This window comes from Corapipo altera, unplaced genomic scaffold (assembly GCF_003945725.1).
Source record: "Corapipo altera isolate COAL_440 unplaced genomic scaffold, ASM394572v1 51, whole genome shotgun sequence".
Classification (NCBI taxonomy): domain Eukaryota; kingdom Metazoa; phylum Chordata; class Aves; order Passeriformes; family Pipridae; genus Corapipo; species Corapipo altera.
This window is the reverse complement of record NW_020884892.1, coordinates 5,300,454-5,327,380: the sequence shown is the minus strand read 5'-3', so window position 1 is coordinate 5,327,380 and position 26,927 is coordinate 5,300,454. Positions and strand designations below refer to the sequence as shown.

The following is a 26,927-nucleotide window of genomic DNA, read 5'->3' as shown; positions in this document are numbered from 1 at the left end:
AGCCAAGTAAATTGGCATAAGGTGGAGCTGCAGAAATGAGTTGCTCAAATATCGAGTTACTGAAAGACACAGTCAGAGACTTCATTAATATTTCTTGTTTCCTTGGGCTAAATTTCTGACAAGGGGAAAAAAGTTATTGTGCTTTATAAGTTGCACCACTTTTTAAATTCTGCCCGTGGTGAATTAATCACTTCATCTACTTTTGAAGGGAACACTATAGGCTAGTGAACAACCCACAGAAAAGTCCAATTTTCTTTCAATTTTTATATTTAAGCTAAATATTTAGAACACTGTAGATAAGAAATTGCTGAGGCTGAACAACAGAACAAAGGGATGATACACATAAGTCTTCTTTTAAAAGGCAACCAGAATGGGAGGAGGCAGGGACTTGGCTTTGTCTACAATATCTCAGTTCCTGTAACATTTGCTTAAGGTAGAGGAAACCTGGATAAAGGGTTTTTCTCAGCATGAATGGGGCCTAGGCCAAAGCTCTTAATCAGCAGTCTCATTTAGGGTGGGTAGGAGAGAGAAGTCCATCCAAATTCCTTCTATTTCAGCTCTGTCACTTTGGAAAACAGAGGGGGGACCCTGAGAGAGCCAGATGGAGGGGAGTTCTCAAGCCTGGTGATATAGGCAAAAATGAGGACCAGGTCTGGGACCCAGTTGCAAGGATTGTTTCTATTTTTCATACACATAAAGGGAAAAATGTGGCAATCTTTCATCCTCTGCCGGAACCACGAAATACTTAAGTATGGTATGGCCCTCTATTAAAAACTTTGTACATATTTTAACAAATCATGTAAGGAATGTTTTTTTTTCTTTAGAATAACCTATGGTGAGGTGGTTAAGACTCCTCCAGGCTGACAGAAAATATGGGGTTTGGGTCTCTCATGCTGGAGAAGGAATTGAGGCATGTTCCTGTGTGAGTTTTATAATATATTATATCAACAATTTCTGTTCCTTGACATACTGTAGAAGAAAAACAGCTGTGACTGTTGTGTCTGGTGAGGAATTTGCCTTGCCAGCTAATGTGAATTAGGAGATTATGCCATGATTTCAGATGTGGAAATTCCTGTTAGAAAGATTTGAGGTGTTTCTTTCTAGATAAGGCAAGAACAATTCTTCAGGGAAATTTTGCCCCTTAGGAGTTTCTAAAACTTTAATTACTTCGGGTGTGTGGGTCACTGGTCAATAACATCTGAACAAGCATGTGCCTAGGTGGCCAAGAAGGCCAATGGTGTCCTGGCCTGTATCAGGAATAATGTGGCCAGTAGGACCAGGGCAGTGATTGTCCCTCTGCACTCAGTACTGGTGAGGCCACACCTCAAATCCTGTGTTCAGTTTTGGCCCCCTCATGAAAAGAAAGATACTGAGGTTCTGAAGTGTGTCCAGAGAGGGATGACAAAGCTGGAGAAGGGTCTGGGGCACAAGTCTTAGGAGGAGTAGCTGAGGGAGGTGGGGGTGTTTAGCCTGGAGGAATGGAGGTTGAGAGGAAACCTTACTGTTCTCTATAACAATCTGAAAGGAGGTTGCAGCCAGGTGGAGGTTGGTCTTTTCTCCCAAGTAACAAAGAGGACAAGAGGAAATGGCCTCAAGTTGCACCAGGGGAGATTTAGATTGGCTATTAGAGAAAATTTCTTCATCAAAGTGTTGTCAAGCACTGGCACAGGCTGCCCAGGGAAGTGATTGAGTAGTCAACCCTGGAGGTATTTTAAAGACATGTGAGTGTGGTGCTAAGGGACATGGTTTCGTAGTGGCCCTGGAAGTGTTAAGTAAGTGGTTGAACTCAGTAATCTTGGAGGTCTTTTCTAACCTATGATTCTATGATAAAGGACAATTTCTGAGAATATACTTGTGAAGCCTAAGTTTTGTTCAAATCCTAATTTAGTCACAAAGTCAGGCTTTTGGTTTTTTGGCTTTTTCTTTTTTTTTTTTTTAGGTTTGGATTTGCATAAGTCTTAGTTTCTGAATTACTGAGAAATTTCAAAACTTAAATTTTCATCTGACTTTTTTTTCATAAAAAGCCCACATATGATCACTTATAAAGTGTTTTGTGGTCTGGGGTTTTATTTGACTATTCAGGTGTTTTGATGGGCTCTTTGCCATCTGAAATACTACTACTTCAGTGAGAACATTGTTTAATGGGATTACTTATTCATTGGTTAATACCAATTGTCTAATGGCAATTAATTATTGACACTGGTTAGGAGGAAAAACATCCTATAATTAAGCACTGTGAAAAGAGTATTCACTCCCTCCCTTTACCATAATTCTATATATATGATGTCCATATAAGGAACTAAATATCACATATGCACGCTCATACTCCAGTGTAACTCTGCTTCTTGATACAGCAACACAAATATATACATGTGAAGAAATTCGCAGCCTTTTTTTACTAGTATATATGTTTAAACAGACAGGGTGTTTTTTAGGGAGTCTCTGGACTCCTGCAGATTATATGCTTGAAGGTAATATCACCAAAGAACAAAGCGCTGCCAGCTCAGAGCTGAAATGTGTCCTGGAACAGTAAAGCACTTCAAGAGGAGTATCTTTGTCATGGAAATAAAAGAGCCACCAGTCGTCCCTTCCTGATACCAGCAGGTGCAGGTATTGTACTGGGGCTATAGGCTGATGCATTGTTGTGGAGTTAGGTTGGTTGTAGTTAGGTTGGTTTTCACCCCTAGAAACACTAGGCACAAGTAAAATTGGTAATACACTGTTGGATTTTTTGGCAGCTTCTCTGCAACATCACAGGAGAAAATATAATCAAGGTTACAGAAAAAGGACACCTCTCTTAGAAAAAAAATCAAACACAACAAAATCATCACTTCTTTAATAAATTCATTTATTTAGGTTTTTAGTCTTTCCTCTTTGTCATATTGGAAACTGAATCTACACACAGTATAAATGAATTTAGAAATATGAAAATTTAAAACATAATATTGGCTGACATCTAGCACTGCAGAGAAGGCAGAGGAAAAACAAACATAAAAAACCCTATTATTTCATCAAAGCAGGACCTTTTTTAGGATTAAGTGTCTTACTGAATGTCATCTTGTTTTCCTTCTCTCCTCAAAATTTCTGCCTAAGGAAAGTATTAATATTAATTAAGTTTCTGTTTAGCCCTTTCAGTAGATGAATATATAAGGAAATGTTTTCTTCAGTTCTGTTTTATGCCAACTTATTTCTCTTCCTATCTAAATGTCACTTTTCTCTTTAATAACTATAAATCTTTTACAAATATCATAAAGTGATTAGAAAGGGGAAGTAGATGTACATAACATATTATTGCATTTTTTTCTTATATGAAATATTGAACTTTTATTCAAAGTGTTCTGTGGTAATAATACAGATATTACAGATTTTTATTAATTATATGCATTGACATATGCCATAATACTTCTTGTAACCTAGAGAAGATTAAAAAAAAAAATAAATCTCAGAGCTCTCATTCCTTCTGCATTGCTTAATAAGGCTTAATAAGAGAAACAAGAAACTAAGCCAAATTACATTCATCACCAAGCTGTGAAATATTGTCTTCTTTAATATTATATGATTTATATAAGACATTAGAGAAGATCCAACAATTCTTTATATGGTATTATAAAATAATACTTTTATTTAGAAGTAAATAGGGATTTATAAGGATTTTCCTTAAAATCTAAAGAAACTCCCTCAAGCCTTCAGCAATTGACCTCTTTGCTTTGATGGTAATTCTTAGCAAAACCCAAGAGTCTGAGTAACAGTGTCTATTTGAAAGAGTTTTGATAACTCTAGTTAAGCTGATTAAGAAGCAGTTAAGTGGTAGATCTGAAACCTAGATGTGTAATCCTCCTTACAGGAAGATCCTTCTTGGGAGCTCTTGAAAGGACCACTTTCCAAAAGGCCTGTCAAGAATTTACAGGCAAGTAAGAAACCTTTGCTAGTAACATTTGCAAAAGGGATAAGACAAATAAAATGAACGATTACAATGCAGACATCAGGGTCACAACATGGTAGCAAAGACATAAACCCCAAAAATAATATTTTTCAGTACAAAAATGTTATTATTGTATGCTCAGAAGCATAATATTTGGACAATGATCAAAGAAAAAGAGAATAGGAGTGATGGTGTTGATCTGCCTCCATCATGCTAGTGGAGGTTAGTCCAGAACACTGTTTTCAGTGCTTTAAAAGGGATTCAGGAAAAGTGGAGGTGTTGCAGAAAAGCAGTCCCCAAAACTATTTGAAGTAATAAATCTTAAGGAGTAAAAAAACCTCACAATGAGCTTGGTCTGTTTCTTTTATCAAAAGGAAATGTAAGAGGCACCTTGATCAAAGCATGCAAATGTATTCTCAGAGAAAGTCAGTAGCTACGAGATTGTTCTTTTGTCTGGGAATAATGGGTCATAGCAAGAATCAATGGATGTAATTCATAGTCAGAAAAAAATCAAATAGGAAACAAACCACGCTGAATTATTTCTCCATTTTCTGGTACCTTCAGATGAAAACTAGGAATTTTTCCAAAAGATACACCTTTACCAGGTGTGAAAGCTTCATACAATATCAGTTGTGTAGGTTGATATGTCTGTGTAATTCATAAGTCCTTAAAATCTGGGACAAGAACCAGTCAGCGTCCATTTCCAAAAAAGGCAAAGGTTAAGTTCAATACAAGTTTTAGACACTTTTATTTTAGGCAGTTAGCCCCCTCCATAAGAGTCCAGTGAAGAGTCTTGGTTTCCTATAAAGTGAAGAGGGAGAATTCATCTCCTTGGGTTGGACAGAAACACCAAAAACCTCTCTAGGGAACCAAGAGATGCTCCTCTCTGTTGAGCATCACTTTTGTCAGGATATCAGACAGTTGTCATGACATCCAGGTCTCAGAAGTCACATAAGAGGAACACAATCAAAATGCCTTTCTTTTTTCTAAATTTTAATTAGTTCTGGTCAGATCATTCTAATCTCTGTTGTCAAATCTGTTCAATTTCTGCAGTGATTCTTGCCTGTGTCTTCCACTTTTTCAGAGGATTGTTCTAGACCAGTGGATTAGTCTAATCAAGGATGTGTAGAAGAAAAATACAAATTCCCAAACTACGAAAGAAAATGCATGAAGGAGCCTAGACTCTTGAATTTAGGGACTGGGACGTTCCCATATAATTAAAAATACCAAGTGGCAAGTGAGGGTAGATTCTCTGGATTAGACTTTTAGGTGTAAATGCCTTCCTTAGTCTTAAATCCTTTATTGGATCTAGTCTTTCTATACATAATCTGTATTGGTTAAATATAGATTATGGAATGATTACAAAATATGGTTAATGATCATGAATACCAGCCAAAACTGAATTGTGAAGCAAGGCGATGAAACATTTTATGTACACATTCTTCCTAAAATACTTCTGTGACATACATACATTTAATTTGGTGTACAATATATTTCTTCAGTTAAAGTAGCTATTTTTGTCAAGCCACACAAAAGCAGACATTACCCCTATGAGGTTTCTAAAAGACAAGACTGAGGTAATTCTTTCACCATGTTTGGTTTTCAGTGTAGATCAAAATTGATGAGAGGTTTTTTGTTTGCAAAGCAAATATAGTAAGTTGCATTTACCAATTTGCCAGTACCCAGGCAATGGGTTATGGCATCACTCTGTACATAAGAAAATACTTTGCTTTTTTATATAAAAATAGTTAACTCTAAAGAACTGTGAATAATTACAGAAGTCTTGCCTTCTTTGATTTTAATTTGTCAGCTAAGAGAAAACCCCAAGGTTCTCACTGATGCCCATGCAATTCATGTACAAATATCCCATAACCCTGAACTAGAAATATATAAAAATCAGCGAGGGGTATAGATCTGTACATTAGACAAAGTCACCGTGGGCTACCTTGAGAGTAAATAGATAACATGGTCTATGATGTTCAGAATTAAGTTAATGTTTTCCCACAGTAGGTCGGAACATTTGGTTGGATAAATTATAGGGTAAACTCTATTGAATGTACCTCATTGCCTCCACTTGATAGCCTTATTAGTCAGCTCAGATGTTGAAACCTAAAGATAGTCTCATTAAATGAAATTTTGACCAAAGAAACTTGAAAAAGAATAAAAGATGCTAGCCTAGCAAAACTGAGCATGTGATCTGCTTGTATTTTTGTGCTCTGTTTTTTTTCCTGGTCAGTGCTAATTAAGTAGTGACTAATTTGCCTGATGTAATAATTTCCTCTGCTGTGTTTAATTAATTTCATTGTTGAGTTAGACAGAATCCAACCTAAAGATTGTAAACCCTGCTAGTAACTAACCATTATAATGATTGTAGGGAGTGATTACATGACCTAAACTTTCCTCAGTCCTCAGATGAAAAGACAAAATGAAACTATGGTCTAAAAAAAAAAAAAAAAAAGACAACAAAAATTTTCCAGCACAGATCACAAGTATAAAGCTTTCTTAGATATTGTGATAGGTGATCTGCTTTTATACCATTCTTGGTCCAGCACCACAGAAGCACAAAGTTCTGCTGACTACCTCGGTTTTCACTTGCTATCAGAACTCATCACTTTTGATGAAATTTCTCAGTGTCTTCCAACCTCAATGGTTGTACAAAATCCCTATGGGGAAAATCTGGATGATTATTGTTCAAAGTGATCAGAGGGTATTTCCCAAATACAGAACTAATTTTGTCTTTTTCCAAATACACTGTTTTTAACTCACGTGTGCTAGTCGATCAAATCTGGCAAAGAGTTCATTCAGCATTCGGACCAGCTCCTGGGCTGACAGAGTTGTGGAAAGGTTGGTGAACCCTTTGACATCTGCAAAAAGAATGCTATAAAAAAGAAAAAAATATTAATATTGCAGTCTATTTCCTTTGATGTCTGAATGTCCTAAGTTACCTCCTAGTAATTTACTGTGGAAGGCTCATTTTAATAGTTTTGAAGTCATGCTACTTTTGCTCTAGACTTCTGGAGATTCAGGAGTACTGAATATAAATATTGAAGGGATTAAACAAATACTAAACAAGAGTTTTGCCCAAAATGGAATTCATAAAATTCTAGATTTTCAAAACATTCAGGAAAATATATTTAAGCTTTAATAAGTACAGCTGTTCCCTTTTATTAATGAGAAGCCTGAGGCATGGTGTACCCTTAATATAGAGGGCTGTATAAAACAGATAGATTTCACACTCACAGGTCTATTAGTATCTGACAGTGTTCTTTGAGGGTGGGTTTATGTATAGATGGTTTTTTACAGCAGGTTTGATTTCAGCAATTTCATTTTACTGTGATTTTCAGGCTTTTTTTAATCTGTGTGCTGTATAAGACTCAAATCCTTAGACTACAGACAGATTAATGACAGTCTTGATATATACCAGGCTCAGGTCAGTTTTATTGCATCAATTTTAGACATTTGACAGAAGTTCCTGAGTCAGAAGTATAGTGTTCTCTTTTTAGGGTATGAATCTTTAATTGGATAATTCCTTTTTCATTTTATTTACTTTACAGGGAGTCCAGTGAGATCACACTTTGACATTGGGTGTATCAAATTGTGTGCCTGAAGTTGTGGTGGAATCTAAGATAACAAGCTAGTTGCAAACAGAGTTTTATCCTATATTTTAACATCCAGTGAATTTTCTAGTCTTTCAGCTGTTCACTGTGCCTACAATGACCACATATGAATATAGAGAAACACACACATACACACAAAGTCTGTGATGTGCAGGTTGTCACCCAGGCCAAAGCATGTAATAGCTCAGTACTTATTAGATGAAAAAAGTGTTGTTTATTTTAAAAAGTAGTAATGTTCAAAAAGTCACATATCTTTCTGGTACAAACCGGTAATAACACAAACGAATCTTGTTAACACTTGAAAGTCAACTAATAATTGGTGTTACAATTTGAGTAGCTGAAGATTTTGTTTCACTTTAGCTGAAGGCTTGTGTTGAACAAGATACAATTTGTGTGAGAATTACTAATGTACACAATAATAAATACAGTAATGATCAGGTTGAATACTGATATTACAAATCATCTTCAAATGTATGGGCTGGTAAGGATTTGGGTGATGATTAAACAAGAGTCTCACAAACTTGGTAAGATTTTTACCAGTGAGGAAAAGTAAAATTAAAAGGTAAAGTATCAAGAAAAGGAATGAATAGTAATAATAGCCAGCATTTATAAAAATAAGATTTTTAAAATGCTATTTTCTACACTTTTAATTATCAAAACAACAAAAGTTTCTAACTGGATACTAGTTTTAAGGAATCATGTAGTGTTGGTTTAGGTAGTATTCAGTGTTTAACATTTAGGAAAAAAATAAGGTTAAACCTAGTTTTAAAAAGATCTAGTTTCTGGCAGTGTGCATAGAAGCCAACAAGTGCCTGTACTGTAAAGCCTGCAGAATCTTAATTTTAAATCTCTTTCAAGTATAAAATATGTTTTGACTTTTTATCTCTCACTATAACCCTTTTCCATTCAAAAAAAAGGGCTATCTTCCCCCTATTTTTATTCTTCTACAGCAATATTTACCTTGGGAATGAAAAAGGTTAATGGAAGACTTTTTAATTTAGTGCAACTCAAACCTTTTTTGAGGGTCCTTGATACTTTCAAGCAGATTTAATAGAATAAAATAATATATCTGAGCTACTGCTTGGCCACAGAAGAAGTAGATAATCAATTTACTCTTTTGCAGAAGTGCAAATTACATTTATTGAACTTGTCCAGGCAAAGTTATATTTGGGTTTCATCAAAAGGCAAAGTACATTCTTTCCTAGCAAATTATCTCCCAACATATCCAAGAATGTTATTTTTCACTTCCTTCAATGATAATTTCAATGTTACTCACTCTATCATTTGCCTCTGTGGTTTGGGACAAACCTATAAAACATGTTAGCAAAGTATTCTAGTGGTCGGGAACCACAATAAACACAAGATTCTGTACTGTCATAATTATTCTGGTGTAAATGTACAATTAGGGCTTATTACCTTTAGTAGCAGCTCACAGGTAGAATAACTATCACCTTCCTGCTAACTAACTCCGGGAAAGGCAAAATTTAGAGAACGGAATAAAGAAATAGGATTAAGAAAATAATAATAAGACTGATTAAATGAAAATGGCTACTAAACAGAGGAGCCATATAACAAGGAATCATCTCTGAGAGCATCTTACAAGTCTCCATCTCATGTTTCAGTGTGTGACGTGAACCAATAGGTTGTGGCAGAATATGTGTCCACATGTAAGCAGGGATTCCCTTTCTATGCAATCCTGAACAGCAAGGGTAAAGAAGTGAAGGAAAAAAAAAAAGACCCAAATGGTCCACACTCAGAGTTCAGTTCAAACAGATCTTTCTATGACAATGACATCCATCCATCCTGATGAGTAAAATAAGGCCCCAAAATGCTTCTCTGCTCAGGGATTGAACAAGGGTACACTAGTTTTCTAATTTATTAATTAATGAAGCAACAGAAAGGAAACTCTCAAACAAGTCATTTAGCAGCATCTGAGACCTTAAACACTAAAGACAGGCTACTCCACCCACCTGACATTCTCATAGCGATGAATGTAGATCTTATGAAACTGGTGTTGCAAATGTTCATCCTCTACATTGGTCATATCATTTATCATTTCCAGGACTACAAACCGTGGTAAGACAGAGAGCACCAGCCGTTCCTAAAACAAAGAGGAAAGCCAAGGGTCAGTATCAGTCTGAACTGGTACTTCACAGTGCCCTGTTTAGAGCTGGATAGCTGGTTATTTAGGGTGTTACCCTCTTCTCTAAAACTTCTGTCTCAGACCTTGTGATAGGTTACCTTACCAACCAACCAACCTAGTCCAGAGTCTAGTATGTCTCTGGACTGACTGGTTTAGATAAAGAAGAATGCAAATGAGTTCAACTGAAGCCACTCAAACTGGCCCTCTCTGAAGGGAAGACTGGAGAACATATTCAGCATTTCTGATGAGTTTTGTCTGTGTCTCAGGAACACTCAGGAAGAGTAACATTTGAGACAAGTTGAAGTGATATGTGATTATATACATGCACATGCTTACTTATAATGTATATCTTTAATGTGTATTAGTAGAGTATCCATGTATATTAGTTTATTATTAGTGTGCAAACACAGTACATCTGTGCATATTAATGTACCTGTACTTCTAATATTAGTGTATAAGGAGATACATACATATAAACACAAGTGCTGTTTTCCAGCCCCTGTCATATTATAGCTAACCACAGAACTTCCACAGAATTTCAAAGAATATTCTGAATTAGAAGGGACACACGGACCCACAAAGACCATCCAACTCTTAGGTGAACGGCCTGTATAGGGATTTAATCCATGACCTTGGTGTTATTAGTACCATGCTCTAACCAACCATATGTAAGCAGAGCCAGGAAAGCCCTCAGAAGATAATCAGTCTTTCATGAAAACCCTAGATCACTGCCTGAGAGATTTTAGAATGTCCCTGTTTCAGTAGCTCATCAGTTTACGGCATCGACAGATTTTGCAAGTATCCAACCCAAATCTGTTTCTCCGCAAATTAAGCTTTCTTTTAATCCTTTCAAAGTGGTTATGGATAATTATTGATTGCTGCCTTCTCTGTAATAATCTTTTTGTACTAAAATATTGTGATTATGTCCCCTTATCCTCAGTTTCGTTTTTTTTTTTTGCTTTTAATTAGTCAGATTTGTCCAGTATTGGAACATATCACCCCAGATTACTCTGAGGCAAAGCCAACAGTTTTTTACCAGACTGGTTCTTTTGCTTTACAGAATTGCAAATAGTGAAATCTTAGTGAACTAAAGAAGAGAACATAAGTTCTGTAAGCTACTTATCACCAAATTTCAGGCGACATTTCAGGGAGTAGGATATGTCTAGGGAAAGCCAGACATGAACCTCCAAATCAGACACATACGGAAACTGCAGATGACACAGATGAGTAAAGTTCTCCCAGGTAATGCCAACAGAGGAAATACAGTGCAGTGTGAATATCTTCCTGTGTTTTCAAAGCAGTTTAGTAACACTACTGTGGAGAATGCATTTATAGGGAAGGGCATGAAGCTGTGTCAGAGGAGGTTTAGGCTGGATATTAGGATAACTTTTTTCAGCCAGAGGGTAGTTGGACACTGCAATAGGCTCCCCAAGGAAATGGTCAAAGTTCCAAGACTGACAGAGTTCAAGATGTGTTTGGACAACACTCTACCCTACCCTCCTCTTCTCTCCCCTACCCTTCTCTCTTCTCCTTGCTGTCAGAGAAACTGATGTTGAGTTTTTTGTGGGGCAACTTGATAGTAAGAGGATATAAAAAAACCTCATCTTATCCAGGCTGTGGGTTATGTCCCTTCTTGAGGGTAAAAAGCTGGTCAGAGAGAACAAGACAGATCAAAGAGGGATGATGGGTGGAATGAGAGAAATATGCAAAACAGTCATGAAAATAATGATTTTTATGCCATCAGGATTCAATGTCATGGATGAAATGTAGCCATACATGAAACATCTGAAAAAAATGAAGGAATGTCTCCCTAGGATTCATAGGAGGTGATATCATTCCTAACTCACAATTTTTACAGTTTACATGAAGAATTTTCACTCTGAGTGGTCTTAGTCAGTAGTTAGTAAACAATCCTCAGCTACAATGGAAACACATTGTGGATAAACACCTCCATTTGTCTAGATGGCAGACCCAGCTGAGGTGAACTGTGCATTTGCTTAAGAAGAGAAAACACATGCTGCTAATTGCTTAACTGGAGCAGAGGTGTATTAAGCTTCATTCTGAGATGGTGGCTTTCTCCTGTGCTCCTGCCTGCATAACAGGTTAACACAGAAGATGAGAAATCTGAGAATCTACTGATCTTTAATACACTTGTTCTAGAAACCTTTACTAAATCAAGTGTTGTCTTTGGGAGGGAGAGACAAAAAGTAATGTGAGGCAGCAATGGCTGACGCAGAGCAGGTGGTGAGCTATAACACAGGGAGCTCATCCCTTACTCTGCTAAAAAGCCCAGCTCAGACTTTCCTTTTTGTCATACAAGGTGGTGTTAATTTTAGCATATCTGCATTGTCTTGAATTTCTTCCGCCCTTTCCACCTGGGAATTCCTCTATCCTATACTCTTCTGATGTGTAAACACTGGATGTGATGCTTGTGATAGCAAGAAGAAAACCAGTCCCTCAGGAGGTCCTTTATACTCCTGCAAAAGCAAGTTTTCACAGAAATATCTTGCCCTGAGGTAGCTTCACTCATAAGCAATTGTCCCATGGCATCCGAAGATGACATGTTTGGGAAGAGCTGCTGATTGATATTCTATGAACCAGAAATATTTTTTATATTTTTTGTCCTTAAGCCTCCTATAAGAGAAGGCACTTAGGCTATATATTCTCTTATTCCTTCACTATTAAGATACATAGCTCAATATGACCACATAATAAATCCACCCTCTGAACAAATCAGATCAGTCTTTCAGGGAGTTGTATGATTAAAGTGTTTGATGACTTCTTGCGAAGATATATACAGAATAATATAAATTTTTTTCACTGTAAAAAGCAATATGTTATTTCCTACCTTATCCATGTAAGAAGACAAATAGGAAAACAAATTCAAAATGAAAAGGAGATAAAAGAAAGCAAACAGAAATCGTGGTTATTACTGAACTGTTTTTGAAATCTGTGATAAGAGAACATAAAAAGATAATTTCTTCATAGATATATGGTTTAAATGGAGAATGTTCTTTTTTTTCTAGTAGGAAAATCTTCTGTTCCTTATTTGCATTCACTTAAGAAGGTATTAAGCAATGCCTCTAGAACGTTTATTTAAAATAAAACATAGTTGACTTGACACATGTTCACTAAGCCAAGAAAAATGTGCCCAGCACATTTGATAGCCTAACCTTCATGCTACTCATTAAGGTAAGTTAAACGTTCTTGTCTGCACATAAGATCTGGCAATGACCCATAAAACTGAGGTTAATTAGTATGCCCCTGCAGCAGCCCTCCTCCATTAGCTCTGCAACATGTGATGAGCCTTCATTGGATCACAAGTAAAGGTGCATACACAGCTCATGTCACTATTCTGCATTATCTGTGTCATGCTGTGGAGGAGCACTACAAGAAAAATAACATTTAATTGTGTATGTGTGAGTGTGTCTATATATATTTCATATGGTACTTCAGCCACCAATCAATTCTTTGGTTCTGAAACATTCAAAGGACAGAAAATTTTTCCCTCTGTGGGCATCAGCAGTCTCTTGCTGTCCCAAGCTGCTCTTACACCACATCACACTGACAAGGTGATGGGGATGCTGAACCAGAGCCCTTCCTCAAATTGGAAGCTGAGAGATGGACTCTAGTGTGGATCACTTCCATCCTTTCTTTTCCTGCAGCTGATGCTAGTGTTTTGTGGACCAAGATATGTCCCTCTTCACAGGCCTTTCACATTACTTTGCTTCAATCCAGCAGTTAAAAAATATTTTTGGTTACTAAAGAATGAGAGTCAGGTCACTGTTCCCTTTATATAACGATCCTTGCCACACAACTCCCCTTTAAACTCATTAAATATTATTGTTCCCATTTCACAGATTTAGATACTGTGGCATGAAAGAACAGCGCAAATGAGTGGGGGTCATGTGTAAAAGAGTAGTAGCAAATCCCAGAGAAAAAACACCTGCAATTTTTTTTTATAGTTTTCTGTATCTTACTATTTGCACAATCAAAGAGTCCTCACATTTCTAGTCAATCTCTCCTGGAAGGCACTGTCAGAGCTGGAGGGGAAGGCATGAGAAAAAATATCTTCTCTATTTCAGAGAAGAATAAAGCAGTGTCATGAACTCCAGGGTGAGAGAAACTACGTTACCCAGTTCTATTGAAAGCTTGCTAGTTGAGCAATGGGCTAAGTGGTTCAAGGGTGAACAGCAGTAGCAGTAAGTAGTTTCAAAAGAAATGGAGATATATTTGTTCAAGAGAAAAGACAGAGAAGAAGGACGATAGCAACAAAGGGATGCCAGAAAAGAGCTGGTGAACTATTATCCTAATAACCATTCATGACATGAATCAGCCCTAGTCTTTAAGATGGAACAGTCAGAGTTTAGAGTAAACAAAAGAAAAAAGAGCCTTTAACCTGAAGAATAACCAAGGTAAAGAATAAAGACCGGTAGAAATTGCTATATGTAACAAACTGATGGTAGGATTCAGGTCTGAATTCAGACACCTGATTTTTGGTTACTATAATGTAGGTATGCCCAAAGTTCCATTTTATTCAATGAATCTGGAGAGATACTCAACAGATCATATGTAGATGACTCTTTTGGTGTCACTACAGGTCTCTCTGGGTTCTGTTGTCTGTATTGACTAGATCTCAGCTGATGGTAGTAGGACCTCATAGGTGTAAAGAATGTGTAGTCACCTAGTTTAGGAGGCATCTAAATATGGAGCTGACTCCTACCCAATCTACCCCTCCAGGAAAATTTAGGAACAGTGAGATAAATCCTGAAGTGACAAAGTAAATGAACTTCATGAGTCACATACATCTATTTAAAGTCCCACAACTGTAATATAATATTGATACTGTCTCTAAGGCTCATTTTTTGTTTTATGCATCTGCAATAGTCATTCTTTGTCGAACATCTTCGCTGTGGTGTGCAGGCACCAATCCCTTGTGTCACTTGCACTGAAATCAGGGGGTATCAACAGTGCTCATGACCCACAAACATAGGAAGGCACATTCATGGAGAAGTGGGACATGTCCCTGATGAATAAATACTGACCCTTGCAACAGTTTTTAAGAAGAGGCAATTAGCCAGTGTGCCAGGTCTCCATCTTGTGAATAAAAACTGGAAACCTTTCCACTGGGGCTGATCAGAGAGAACAAAACACCAACAAGCACAAAATATAAACAAGCAATTTGGGATCTGCAGGGGATTGCTAAGAGGAAGGTCAAACTCCCCAAGGTTTGCCTACAGGGTCTGCTGTCAGCATAAGCTCCCTGCACCAGCTCCCCTGAGATGGTATAGATTTTCCTTTGTTTTAAAACATCTTTACTGGGGTTGGCTTTGCCAAGGGATGAAAAGCCCCTCCTGATTGACAGGTCAGTTTAGGGTCTGTTCTTCCTCTTCTACACATACCATCAAATGGGTGAACCCACATATATGTTTGTGGGAGGATATCTTTGGGTTGGGAAACAAGTAGCTAATGGCTATTCCTCAGACACTAGTCTAAAATTGGAGTGGGCACACCCCAGAAATATTTAACTTGACAGAGGCTCTAGAGAAACTATTCCACGTTTTCATCTTGATTTTTAAGAATCATTGTTCCAGAACCATCAAGCTTGTCTTTAACAACATTTACAATTAATACCACGGAGATTTTGTTGTCCTAAACACTGAACTTAATAGCATATGAAGGGGACCATTGAGAGCAGTGGTTTTTAGCCTTTCTGGAGCACATGAGATTTTATTACATTTAAAGGAAGTAGATAAAAATGGTATTGTTTTCTACTGAAAACATGGCAATGTTTGGGATAGATGTAATTATTGTAAATGCCACTCAAGAAAATGGGAATTAGCACTTCTCATTATGATGAACAGCTTTAAAGAGAAATTCCTTTGTTCTTACTTAGTGCACAATGGACAGCCTATTTGCATCTGTTCTTTTTTGTCTGTTACCAAGACAATGGGAATTAATTAAAAAATATGGAGCCTAACTGCAATATATAATACATTCAGACTTGTGGGGTTATGAGGCTGCCTATTAGCTTTTACTGCTGCAATGTGCGATATGAGCCGTATCAACTTTGTTTTATTTTAATTCAGGCAATTACCATTCCAAGTCATCCCATCCTTGGCTGCATGTTCCATTTAGGCATCTGCTGTTTCCAAGGAGAAACAGGGCCAGATCACAGAGGAGTTCTTGGACTCTCCTTTTGTTTAGCCATTGGCTATGAAACATAGCTAGAGCCTCATCCAAACTGATAACCCAGTGTTTATGAGAGTCAGGACTTTTTATAATCAATTATTAACTGGAAAGTGTTGCAGAGTTCATGGTAATGCAAGAAGGAAAAACCTTTTCCACACACTTCTAGGAAGGACATGTTATCCAATATTTCCTCAATACTACTGTCCAGAACAGCAGATGCTGAAGGGAAGGACTGCAAGGTACTGCTGGTCTTTTGCTTTGGTTGGATGGTGAATGGTTTGAAAATTCAAGTACCTGAAGGCACTTTACAAAATCCTGACATGGCTTGATGACTAACAGTCTATTTCCAGGTGTAAAAGGAGGTACCTATTTTATAAGCCAGTTGGCTCTGTAGAGATATCACAGTCTTAGTGCCCGCTTGCCCTGAAACCCCTGAGAAGTAGAAGGCTGATTGCAGGGCTACTAGTTTGGCTTTTTTCCCAGTATCATTTTGACTTCATAAATGCTTAGCTGATCCTGTAGCATACTGGGAAGTGGTGGAACAACCCTCCCTGTCCTTTTTTTTTTTTTGGCATGATACTGGTTACTGCTGCTGTGTGTATATTTAAACTTAAAAAAATTCATTCCTCTACAAAATATTTACAAAAAAATATTTACAAAAATAATCTAAAAAGTAGCTCAGTTGATCATGATGGTAACTGTAGCCAGTGATTATGCTATATGGAACAGGTGCAATGAATTAGCTCATCATAAGGCCACATGAGCAGCACTGGGATGGCAGCACGAGTGGGTGTTAGGATATGCCTGGAGATAAGAGCTGCAAGATGCTTGTGCTCCTTGACAGCAGTGTCCAGGTGTTTGCTCTGCTAGGCTACATCATAAGACAATCTCCTGACAGTACTTTGTTATTTGAGCTGTCTTTAACTTAGGCAATAAGAACTACATGTCTTAAGTACTCTGAAATTAAGTTTCTGTATTGAGTACATGAAATTGTTAATAATTCCACATCCTCTGGATCCTAACACGATTTTTACCTCTTGAATGAAGAGCATGTTAGACTTACTTTTCATTGTGAAACCCAACTATCCCACAAAGACCTGTGGTAAAAAGCAGAAATTACAAAACAATTTGTATTACCACCCTGTCTTGTAGACGTGACCATTTATCATAGAATCCTGTAATGGTTTGAGTTGAAAGGGATCTTAAAGATCATCTTAAAGATGGATGATCTTTAAGTGGAATGAACACCTTCCACTAGACCAGGTTGTTCAAAGTTCCATCCAACCTGGCTTTGAACACTTTCAGAGATGGGGCATCCACAACTTCTCTGGCCAGCCTATTCCAGTGCTTCATCAACCCCACAGCAATGAATTTATTCCTAATACCTAATCTCAGCCTACTCTCTGTCAGTTTGAAGCCATTCTTCTTGTCCTATCACTACATGCCCTTGTCAAAAGTCCCTCTCCATCTCTGTTGTAGCCCTTTTAAGTACTGGAAGGTGCTGTAAGGTCTCCCTGGAGTGTTTTCTTCCCCAGGTTGAACAATCTCAAGTGTCAGCCTGTCTTCATAGCAGAGGTGACCCATCCCTCTGATCATCTTCATGATTCTCCTCTAGACTTGCTTGAAGAGGTCCATGTCCTGCTTATGCTGAGGACTCCTGAGTTGAATGCTTACAAGTGATACTCCCCAGCCCCACAGTAATCAATTAGAAATATCTAATACACGAAAAGGAAAATTTTATAGTTTTTTAATTTTGTTTCTTCCAAATATCATGATGAGTTTTTTGTTATTTATCCTTTATTAAACAATTTTAGAGGAGACAAATATCTGGAAGAAAAGAATTTATATGGAAATAAGACATATATCTTGATGAAAAGCTTTGTACTGTCTTCTAGAGTATTGGCTTTCATAAATTTCAGTTAGTTTGCACGGGAAGGTCAGGGTCATAGCTAAGGAACAGGAGAAAGATAGAAAAAACTGCTGGGGACTGATTCAATAATGGCATAATCTTAAGTTTTTCCTTGTTTTACTAGAATAGAAAATGAGCACAAAACAGCTCCTACAATTCAAATTTCGTCTAAAATATCAGAATGGCCCCATCTGACCTGTTATGCTGTGTTTGTGTACACTTTTGCTTCTCTAGAACTGCTTTGACTTTTCTACTGTTAAATCTTCGTTTCTGAAAATCAAACCCCCTTTAATAGGCTTGTAGATGTGCACTTGAATACTGATTATGTGAAAGACCATCAGCCTGTTTATAAATGTTAAGACAATTATTTTATCTTACTTTAAATTATCTCATAAATGGCATCAGTAACTTGACTCTATCTACCTTGGAATTGCTACTGTTTATGATCAGATGATTTAAAACCATTATCTGGATCACAGAGTCTCTCTATTAATTACACATCTTGTAGGGATATTAATTTGAGAGTCCTCCTATGGTCCTTTCAGGGCACTAAGGAAAGTTCCTTAGCACCCTAAGAGTTATGATCCTGAACTAGAAAAAAAGATGATCTTAAAATGAGTAAGTATATTCAGAACTCAGGATATCACTAACCTGATGAATTTGGAGCCTGCAGTTCTTTATTAAGAAGAGATAACTGTAGGGCAGCCCAGCTGGCAGAAGTGTCTTATCACTGTTGGGGCTGAAACTATTTCAGTCCCCTTACTCATTTTATCTTTGTCCATTTCCCTGACACATCAGCAAGGGTCAGTAGTTGGTGACATCTGTGATAATGGCTTTTTTTTTATTAGAGACCCCCCTCTGCAGCAAGGAGCTGAAAACACAGGAGGCACAGGCCACCGAAACCCAGTCAATCCCATTCACTATCAACCAGTATGGCGTTTGAACAGACTGATTTAGAAATCAAAGTACCACACACGTTTTCAGAAAGGAGTTTTATCCTTAGTAAATCCAAAATCCATCTACTAGGAAGGGGAAACAAAGGTTTCCTTCTCACCAATTTCTTCCAGGGAAAGCTCCCCTGCCTGAAGATCTGACACTCTGGGATTATTTTTCCCTTCATAAATTGCAGTTCAGGGTCTGATTCCCATCTCCAGCATCGGCTGTAAATCTCATTATTCTGATTCAATCCATGTGACTTCTCCAGATTTGCAAGGAGTGGGAGAGAAGGCAGTGGATAATTTTTATCTTGATTTTACCTTAGATTTCTACTTGAAAACAAAATATGAGGGTTATGTTCTGAGACAAGAAAGATCAGCCGCAAATGTAAAGGAGCAACATCTAAAATCTGACATTTAAAATATTTTGGTTTTTACTTCAAAGGGGTTAAGAAATGGGCTGTTTGGAGAAAAGGAGATGTAGCAATTGTACGTACTGGCACCTACAAAAGCATAAGTACATGTATATATTGCTTCCCCTCACCAATAAAGAGGAGAAGTCTGTTAATGGACTTAGACAATAATATGGATATGGATTGTGAAGAACAACATAAACTTTGCACATTCCTTCACTTGTATTGAGCAGTGTGTTGTACTTTGATCCTCTTAAGTTCTGAAGGAGCAACATCAAGAAAAAATTTCTATGGGGATCATGGTTCTTTAGCAACAGGCACTAAGATGAAAGAAAGTCTGGATAACTGCAAAATTTCAGACAATCTCACATTCAACAGATTCATTCCTATAAAGAAAAAAAAGCTGAATAAAATGCAATATCTAACCATAGGCTTACACAATTTTTTTTGGTGAGTTTATTTTTTACCCTTTAAAAATAGATGCTCAGTTATTCTGATAATAATTTTTAAATATGAAGCATTTTAAATTACTTTTACAAAGAACGAACATGTACTCTCTAAAATTCATATTATTTTTTTTATTTTTTAAGCTAAACCTGAACTTTATCCTCATACCAATTTAGAGGGATATTCTTACCACCAGTAATATATATATTTTTATATATATTTATATATTTATATATATATTTAAAAGACTTTATGGTGTTTAGCCCTCTTAAACTGTCTCTTCCAATCCCAGTCCAATCTGCTCTTATTTTAGAGGTTGCAAAGTACTGGTGGTTGATTAAATTCTAGATTTGTAAGAGCTTGATAAACCCTACATAACATGTAAGCTGCTTTACCAAAAAAAAACCCCCCAAAAGCCCAACAAAAAGCCAAAAACAAACCAGAGTTCATCAATCTGCAGAGATCTTCTTAAAGCCTTTAGAATAATAGAGATTGTTGCAGGGGAAAGTGTGAAAAAAAAGTCCTCTGGAAGTAGAGGTAGAAGGAAACAAATGGTCAAACAGAACAGCTTTCTAATGGAAAAAGAGATTAAGACAGGATTACAGTTTTTCCAAAGATAACATACAGGAGAGAGATTAAATATGCCAACAGCAGATTGTTCTGAAGACTAAGGACTGTCTTCTCATTTTCCAGCTCTCATACTCACTAGAAAAATAGAATGTGTGTTCATACCTAGAAAACAAAACAACCCCCTTCTCACTCAGACAAATGGTTTTTTCAAGTGTTGAGCTCTAATCCTTTATGGAAATCGAATGAAACAATATCCAAACTGTTTCAACTTTCAAAATGAGTTTTAACTGGATTTTTGGAATCTCCCAGGAGAAAGAAATTAGTAAAGCAGTGGCAGGACTTGCAGGGAGGAATTGTCTGCTAGGGTATTGTCTTAGACCATTTAATGTAGAAAAGTTTTTTCTTCTTGCTCCACACTGACCTGACCAAACCCATAATTAATACTTGCAGACACCCATCTTCATCCCACCTTGATAGGGAGCATCCCCAGAAGCCCAGTGGGTCGGGTATGATACCAGCCTGGACCTTCTCACCTGAGTACTCCTTGCAAGACTGGAGACAGACAGTGCTTGTCCTCCACCATCTTTCTTTGCTCCTTCCTCCTTCCTCTAGCCTTCAGCTCCATTTCTGCTGCCAGTGTGTTAGATGTGTAGGAATATTTTCATAAGGCTTAAGGAAACCATTAAGAAGGAGCTTTATTTCCATATAAGAGAGCTTTTCTTGGTAAAACTTGAGATTATGTCTGCAGACAAAGGAGTCTGCTTGCTAAAGACTGTTGGAGAGGAATTTAAACAGTACAGCTAAAAATACTAATGCATCGTGGTGATAGTACCTTTTAGCACTAGGTAACTCCACTGAAATTGCACAAAATTACTCTTAAAATAGAATAATTTTCTTTATTTGTTTTTTCAGGACTTGAAAACCAAAGAATTTCTTTCTGGTTTGAGTTTACTCCCTCCCAATACCTTAGCACAGCAGGGCAGTGCAGCTTTGCCGGTGTGCTCTGTACACCAGGTAGGGTTTTCTTTTCATGAAAGATGCATAACCTGCTACACTGAGAACAAGAATGAACACCTCTCCAGAGGATGAATACAAACATCAAACACATATGGACTGATTTCTCCTCTCATCTAAAACAACTGCAAAGATCCTTCTTTCATAAGATGCTATTAGGTACTCTATATTTACCAGAAATAATGTAAATAAAATGTTCCAGAGAGGCTATATGTTGAGTTTTTCTGAACATTACTTCAGAGCAGAGGTTATTCATACTACTACTATACAGTTGAACAACTTTGTTTAGCTTGAAAGCAATCTCCCATCCATATTGCTTTATCCAGACTTTATTAGTCTTGGAGGTCTTGGAATGAGAGTAGAAGTGTGGCCATGACATAGAAGTTTCTTAATTATGAGTAAAATGTATTTTCTTTGAATAACTGTCCTGCAATGTTGCAATCTTATTACAAGAAAAGGTGTAAGGGCTGGACTGATTTTTATAGCCTTCCAGCTTTAATAAATTTAGCCATTTAATTTCTGTGATTTTCCCTGTCTAGGCTTCAGTTAGTCAAATATTAACCTCCTTGCACAATAATAGTTTTCAGATATGTATAGCCTGGCATATGTATACGTGGGGGAGGAAAAAGCAGTCTCACGGTTATCTGAGAGACTCTTTATAATTAAATGGTAGTATTTCAGGGTTTAAAATGTTAAACAAATTTCAAGTAGAGATTGGAGAAAGAGCAGGTTAGGACATCAGGCATATATTATAAATGTAATTCTTCATAAAGTCATCAACATTCAATATGTGTCTGGATTTAACATGTCATGGATTTAACATTTAAAACTTAGGGATTTTGTATCAGGAGAAATAGAAATGAAAAAGAAATTTAGTGCAGGTTCCTGCTCTTCATTAAAGCAATTTCACGGTATTCTCACAATGAGGGAACTTATATGTGCATTGTTTTTTAAAAGTTTTCAGTAGCTAATTACAAAAGTGAGTTAGTTTCTATTTTTGTTGCCCAGATATGATGAAAGCAGAATCACCTGCTGTGTCCTTGAGTAAAATCAAGGTAAAAAGAAAGACATTGTCTTTGAAGTGGTTATTAACAAAGTATAGCACTGGTTGTTAACATTTTTGAAGTACATAGATATCAAATGAAAATATTGACCCAAAATTTCAAACAGGTAGTGGAGTTATGATATTATTGGAATAAATTGGACTTATGAAAACTGATAACCTCATGTTTGTTTTTTATTTATAATTGCAATGTGTAGAATACAAAATTGGAAGACATTTTATGGCTGCTGTATTTGGTTGGTTGATACAAATACAACCCAAGCACAAGCAGCTAACTACAATAATCAGAAAATATTTAAAGTCATTATTTTACCAATAACTGCTAAACTGAGACTGCTTTTACAACACGTTTGTGCTATCTTCTGCAGCTTGCTTCTCTGATATTTCTATCTTTTTATTATACAGTCTTTCTGGTACTCATCAGCAGCTGGGTCTCCTTTTAGTATGTCAAGCTCTGAAATGTTTTAGATCTTCACCAAAATTCTAATTGTGTAATGAAAATTGGGAAATAAGTAGACACAGATGTTCCCTCAATTTCACAGAGTGCTGGAATTTCCACATGGTGTCACACAGATAATACCATACAGTTAAGTGCATAAACATCATTAACAATGACTGCTGGAGTAATTCTCCTTTGTAGCCACACTACAGTTCACTTTAATAATAGAGTAATTAGAGTTAGAAATTTCATTGTAATTGAAAATGCTAATATGTACTTTTAGCAACCCCAGGTGCTTAAAAACAAAAGAATAACAATAAAAAAATCAGATCCTTGATAATCTGAAAATACGACTGAAAGTCCTGACTTCCTGAAATACTTGTGAAAATTTTATTTTAAAGTCTTGTTGAAGGCAAATGGTGATGGGGCAGGAAGGAGGTAAAAATATGTAGGAATTTTATTGTACAGACTTCTGGAAACATGAACACTGGAAACTGAGTCACCTAAAAACTGGAGACACGTTTCCCAGTAGCCAGGGAAGGACCAGCCAGGCAATGTAAAGTCTTTTCCATCATCCAGGTCGGTACTTCATCCTCTTCCTTCTCGTGCAAAAAGTGAATAAATTGAAGTTGGCATAAAAGCTGAACTTGCACTTGAAGATATTTTCTGTGGACAGTGAGCCAATGGAGCTAATTCATTTTTACAGAGACCATAGGCCCAGACATTTCTGAACAACAAAATGGCTTTTACTGTCAAACTGGGAAACTTTACAGCAATAACGAAATAGAGCAAGGAATTCTTGAACCCTGAAAACCCCATAAAAGGGAGAGACTGCTGGAAAATAATGACACCCGGAAAATACACTATCACATCTAACTGTCCAAGTTTCAGCTCAGAGCAGCATGAAGAACAACAAAAAAGTTTTTTCATCCCTAGTGGAATTTTCATTGTTTCACCTTCTATTTTCATTGCATTTTATGCAATGATGGCAAGTGAATGAATGAAACTGCTTTAACTGAAAAAAGCCTTAGCTCATCTGTATGAAATATATCTGGAAATACAAAACAATCTCTTGGTTTTCACCACAAAACAGATGCTGATATAGTAGAAAACATATTTGTATTCCAGAAAATCTACAAGTGCTCATTAGAGGGTTCTCAAAAAATACAGAAATCTTTACTTATCAGTATTATTGTTTCCTTTTACAGTTCTGTCTTTCTGATGGTACCTCTTGCTTGTCTCTAAAACATAGAGTATAAAATGTTTGGCTTACAGTCGGGTGACTTTCTATGACTGACTCTTTTAGGCATTGTACAATACTGCACGATAGCAGAAGCATTTATAGTTATTCGAATGACAGATGATTAGAGATTATAAATCTAAGGGTTATTGAGAAATTGGAAGGTTATTTTGAGAGGGCAGAAACTAGATTTCTTAGTTTTAATAATGCACAGTAATGAATAGAAATATGTCTGAAGCATTTATATAACTTCTATGATTATATAAAATTGGAGCCTTATTCAGCAATTGCTTGGGGATGAGCATACCATTCCTTGTTGTAGTTTTAAGCTCACGTTGGTTTTTTCTTACTTTAATTTTACTTGTCTTTTGATTTAAACAAGGTAAAGACAAAACTGAACTTTAAAGGGACCTATCTGTCAAGCTGTCATAGTTCATATGAGGTGCCATATATATGACATATTAATACAATTACCCATTGTAATTATCTATTATTTTCAGTTTTAGAAGCAGAAGCTGTGCGGGGATGAAAGAAGCCTCTAGAGATTTAAATTAAGTAATCCATTACTACAAAATGTAGCAGTACCACCACCAAAAGCCACAAAATACTTCACCATCCTGTAAGAAATCTTTACTTTAGACAGTTTATGGGAAGTGAAGGGGAAAGCAACTGAAGTGGAACAGAATTTGGAATTTCTGGAATTATTGTCTGGAAGAATTACAGAAATAATGATTATTCTATTTTCTCTGCATATTTTTAGCTCCTCAACCATATTTTTAGAAATTTTCAGAAGCCACAACTATTGTCCTGCACACTCTTTTTCCACCTTTTTTCACCCCTTCATATATTAGAGATATTTTCTAGAAAGGCGTAGAATTAATTTAGTCTATTTGATCAGGATTTAATCCTTGCTTTTTAAGAGGTGATAAGCATTAACAGGTAATAGGGTTTTTACATTCATGTGGACCACCAATTCCATGTATTATGAAATATATGTCTTCAAGAGAGAAAAATGCTAGCAGTCACTGAATTACTGCCTGTGTACTGATCAAGTGAGCATAAGCAAGCTGCTAAAAAAAGTGGTCACCTAAAATGTGACCTTGCCAGTCTTCTTAAGGCAAATATGTTTAAAAATCGCTTCAGTGAGATGTTACTGCAGAAGCAAAGGGAAAAAATATAAGACTGAGGGAAGCAGGTTCTCCATTTCCCAACATGTTCCAGTATTGGAATATTTTGTTAATATTGTTATAATTTATTGTTAATAATATATACACAGGTGTGCATAATAACACAGTTTCAAAGTTCCAAAAAAAATTAATGAGAAATATTTCAAAATGTTTTGTACCTAAATTTTTGGTTTCGTTTACTATTAAATTGAGTTTTAGAAGAGATCTTTCATTTGGCGTCCTGTTGTCCATATTTTTCTCCTGTGGGCATTTTCCTTGGCCTAAGTGCAATTTTCCTTATACATTTCCAGTCATATGATGCTTGTGACACACTACTTTGTTTGGTTATAGGTGAGTTTCAGCTTTGGTGAGATAAGTCTCCAGGAAGTTCTGCCCTCAGGGAACATTACAACCCCAAAGCCTTGCAAGGCACTGGGCCAAGACAAAATGCACAGTTCAACATTGACTGATTAAAACCAAATATTTCAGATCCAACCACTACTTTCCCCCTCTCGAAAAAAAAATCTTCCTACCAAATGGAAACAATCTGTCTTCGTTTTCCTAATAGAAAGTACAAGTTCAGCAAAATTAAATTTCCAAAAATCTTTGTCTGTGTACAAACTTCATTTCCCATGAGAGGATAAGATAAATCTAATGGAAAATCCTCAGTATAATGTGGAACAAGGAAACAAGGTAATCTTTTGTTAGTGTTTTATAAATTTTTTTATGATGAACTCTAGAAAACTATGGTAAAAATAAAGATTAAAAAATAATAGTTTATGCAAGATTAGACAAGAATAAAAAAGAAAAAAACCTCGCCCTGAAAGAATCCAAAAGGCATAAAAATGTGATTCTACAGTTAAAATGAGAACAGTGCATCCTAGATAACATCCCTCTAAGCCTCTTCAGTCAGCAATGGTTACAGAGATTTATTGGCAGAAGTACTTGGCATTACTCAGCACAGTTATATATTCATACTGAGTCATTAGTCAATAAAGTCAAGAATAGGACATCTTCCTAGAACTCTGTATAAGAGTATGACTTTCAAGGGGCAAACTAAATAAATTTGGGAATCAATATACATATTTATACAAAAAAGGCAAAATGAATAGCTACATTCATTTGAGAATGAATTAGCAGCATAACATATATATATTTATATATACAGGTTGTATTTTGATCTTAATGCAAGATTTTAAACAACAGGCGAACCTTCTGATATTTCAGTGGGAATGCAAAATACATAGAACATGCTACATGTCATTGCTGCTTCCTTGGTAGAAAATAATAAGCAGTAAACTTCTTTTTATCCAATACCTCTTATTTTGGATTAGAAAAGATGATGTATCTAAGAACAACAATACCTATTCAGATCAGAAGTTCGCTTGACCCAGTACGCTATTGCACACAGTGACCAAAAGTTGATCATATCTTTTCAGAGGGAGTTTGAGAACAAAGAAAGCATATAGTGATGCTCCAGCTTCAAAAATCCCTCTGTGAGCCAGAGGTGACGCTTCAGTATTTTCTCTGCCTTGACTGGGTTCACTTCCAGGAACTTGGTTTTCACAGACTCACAGAATCACAGAACAGGTAAGGCTGGAAGGGACCACAGTGGGTCATCTGGTCCAACCTCCCTGCCCAAGCAGGGTCATCCCAGAGCACGTGGCAGAGGATTGCGTCCAGATGGTTCTTGAATATCCTTCACTTGACTAATACAAGTTTTACTATCCTCAACACTCTGAAACACAAAGTTCCCTAGCTTAGTCCCTCTTGTGTAAAGAACTGGTTTTTTTAACACCTGCCAGTTGCTGTTTCATTTGATGGTCTCTTCTATGGGAAAGGACAATGAAGAGCCAC

The 26,927-nt window shown here is 36.6% G+C and overlaps 1 protein-coding gene across 2 annotated transcripts in view; it reads right to left on the bottom strand.

Moving 5' to 3' along the window:
* Nucleotides 1-26,927, bottom strand: part of ADCY8 (adenylate cyclase 8) — a 124,012-nt gene that overhangs the window by 64,911 nt on the left and 32,174 nt on the right. For both annotated transcript variants that reach the window (XM_027645671.1, XM_027645672.1), the window contains exons 3-4: nt 9,510-9,640; nt 6,689-6,800 (exon numbers count right to left, since the gene is read on the bottom strand). In XM_027645671.1, the coding sequence (XP_027501472.1) occupies nt 6,689-6,800; nt 9,510-9,640 (243 nt within the window). The remainder of the gene's footprint in view (nt 1-6,688; nt 6,801-9,509; nt 9,641-26,927) is intronic.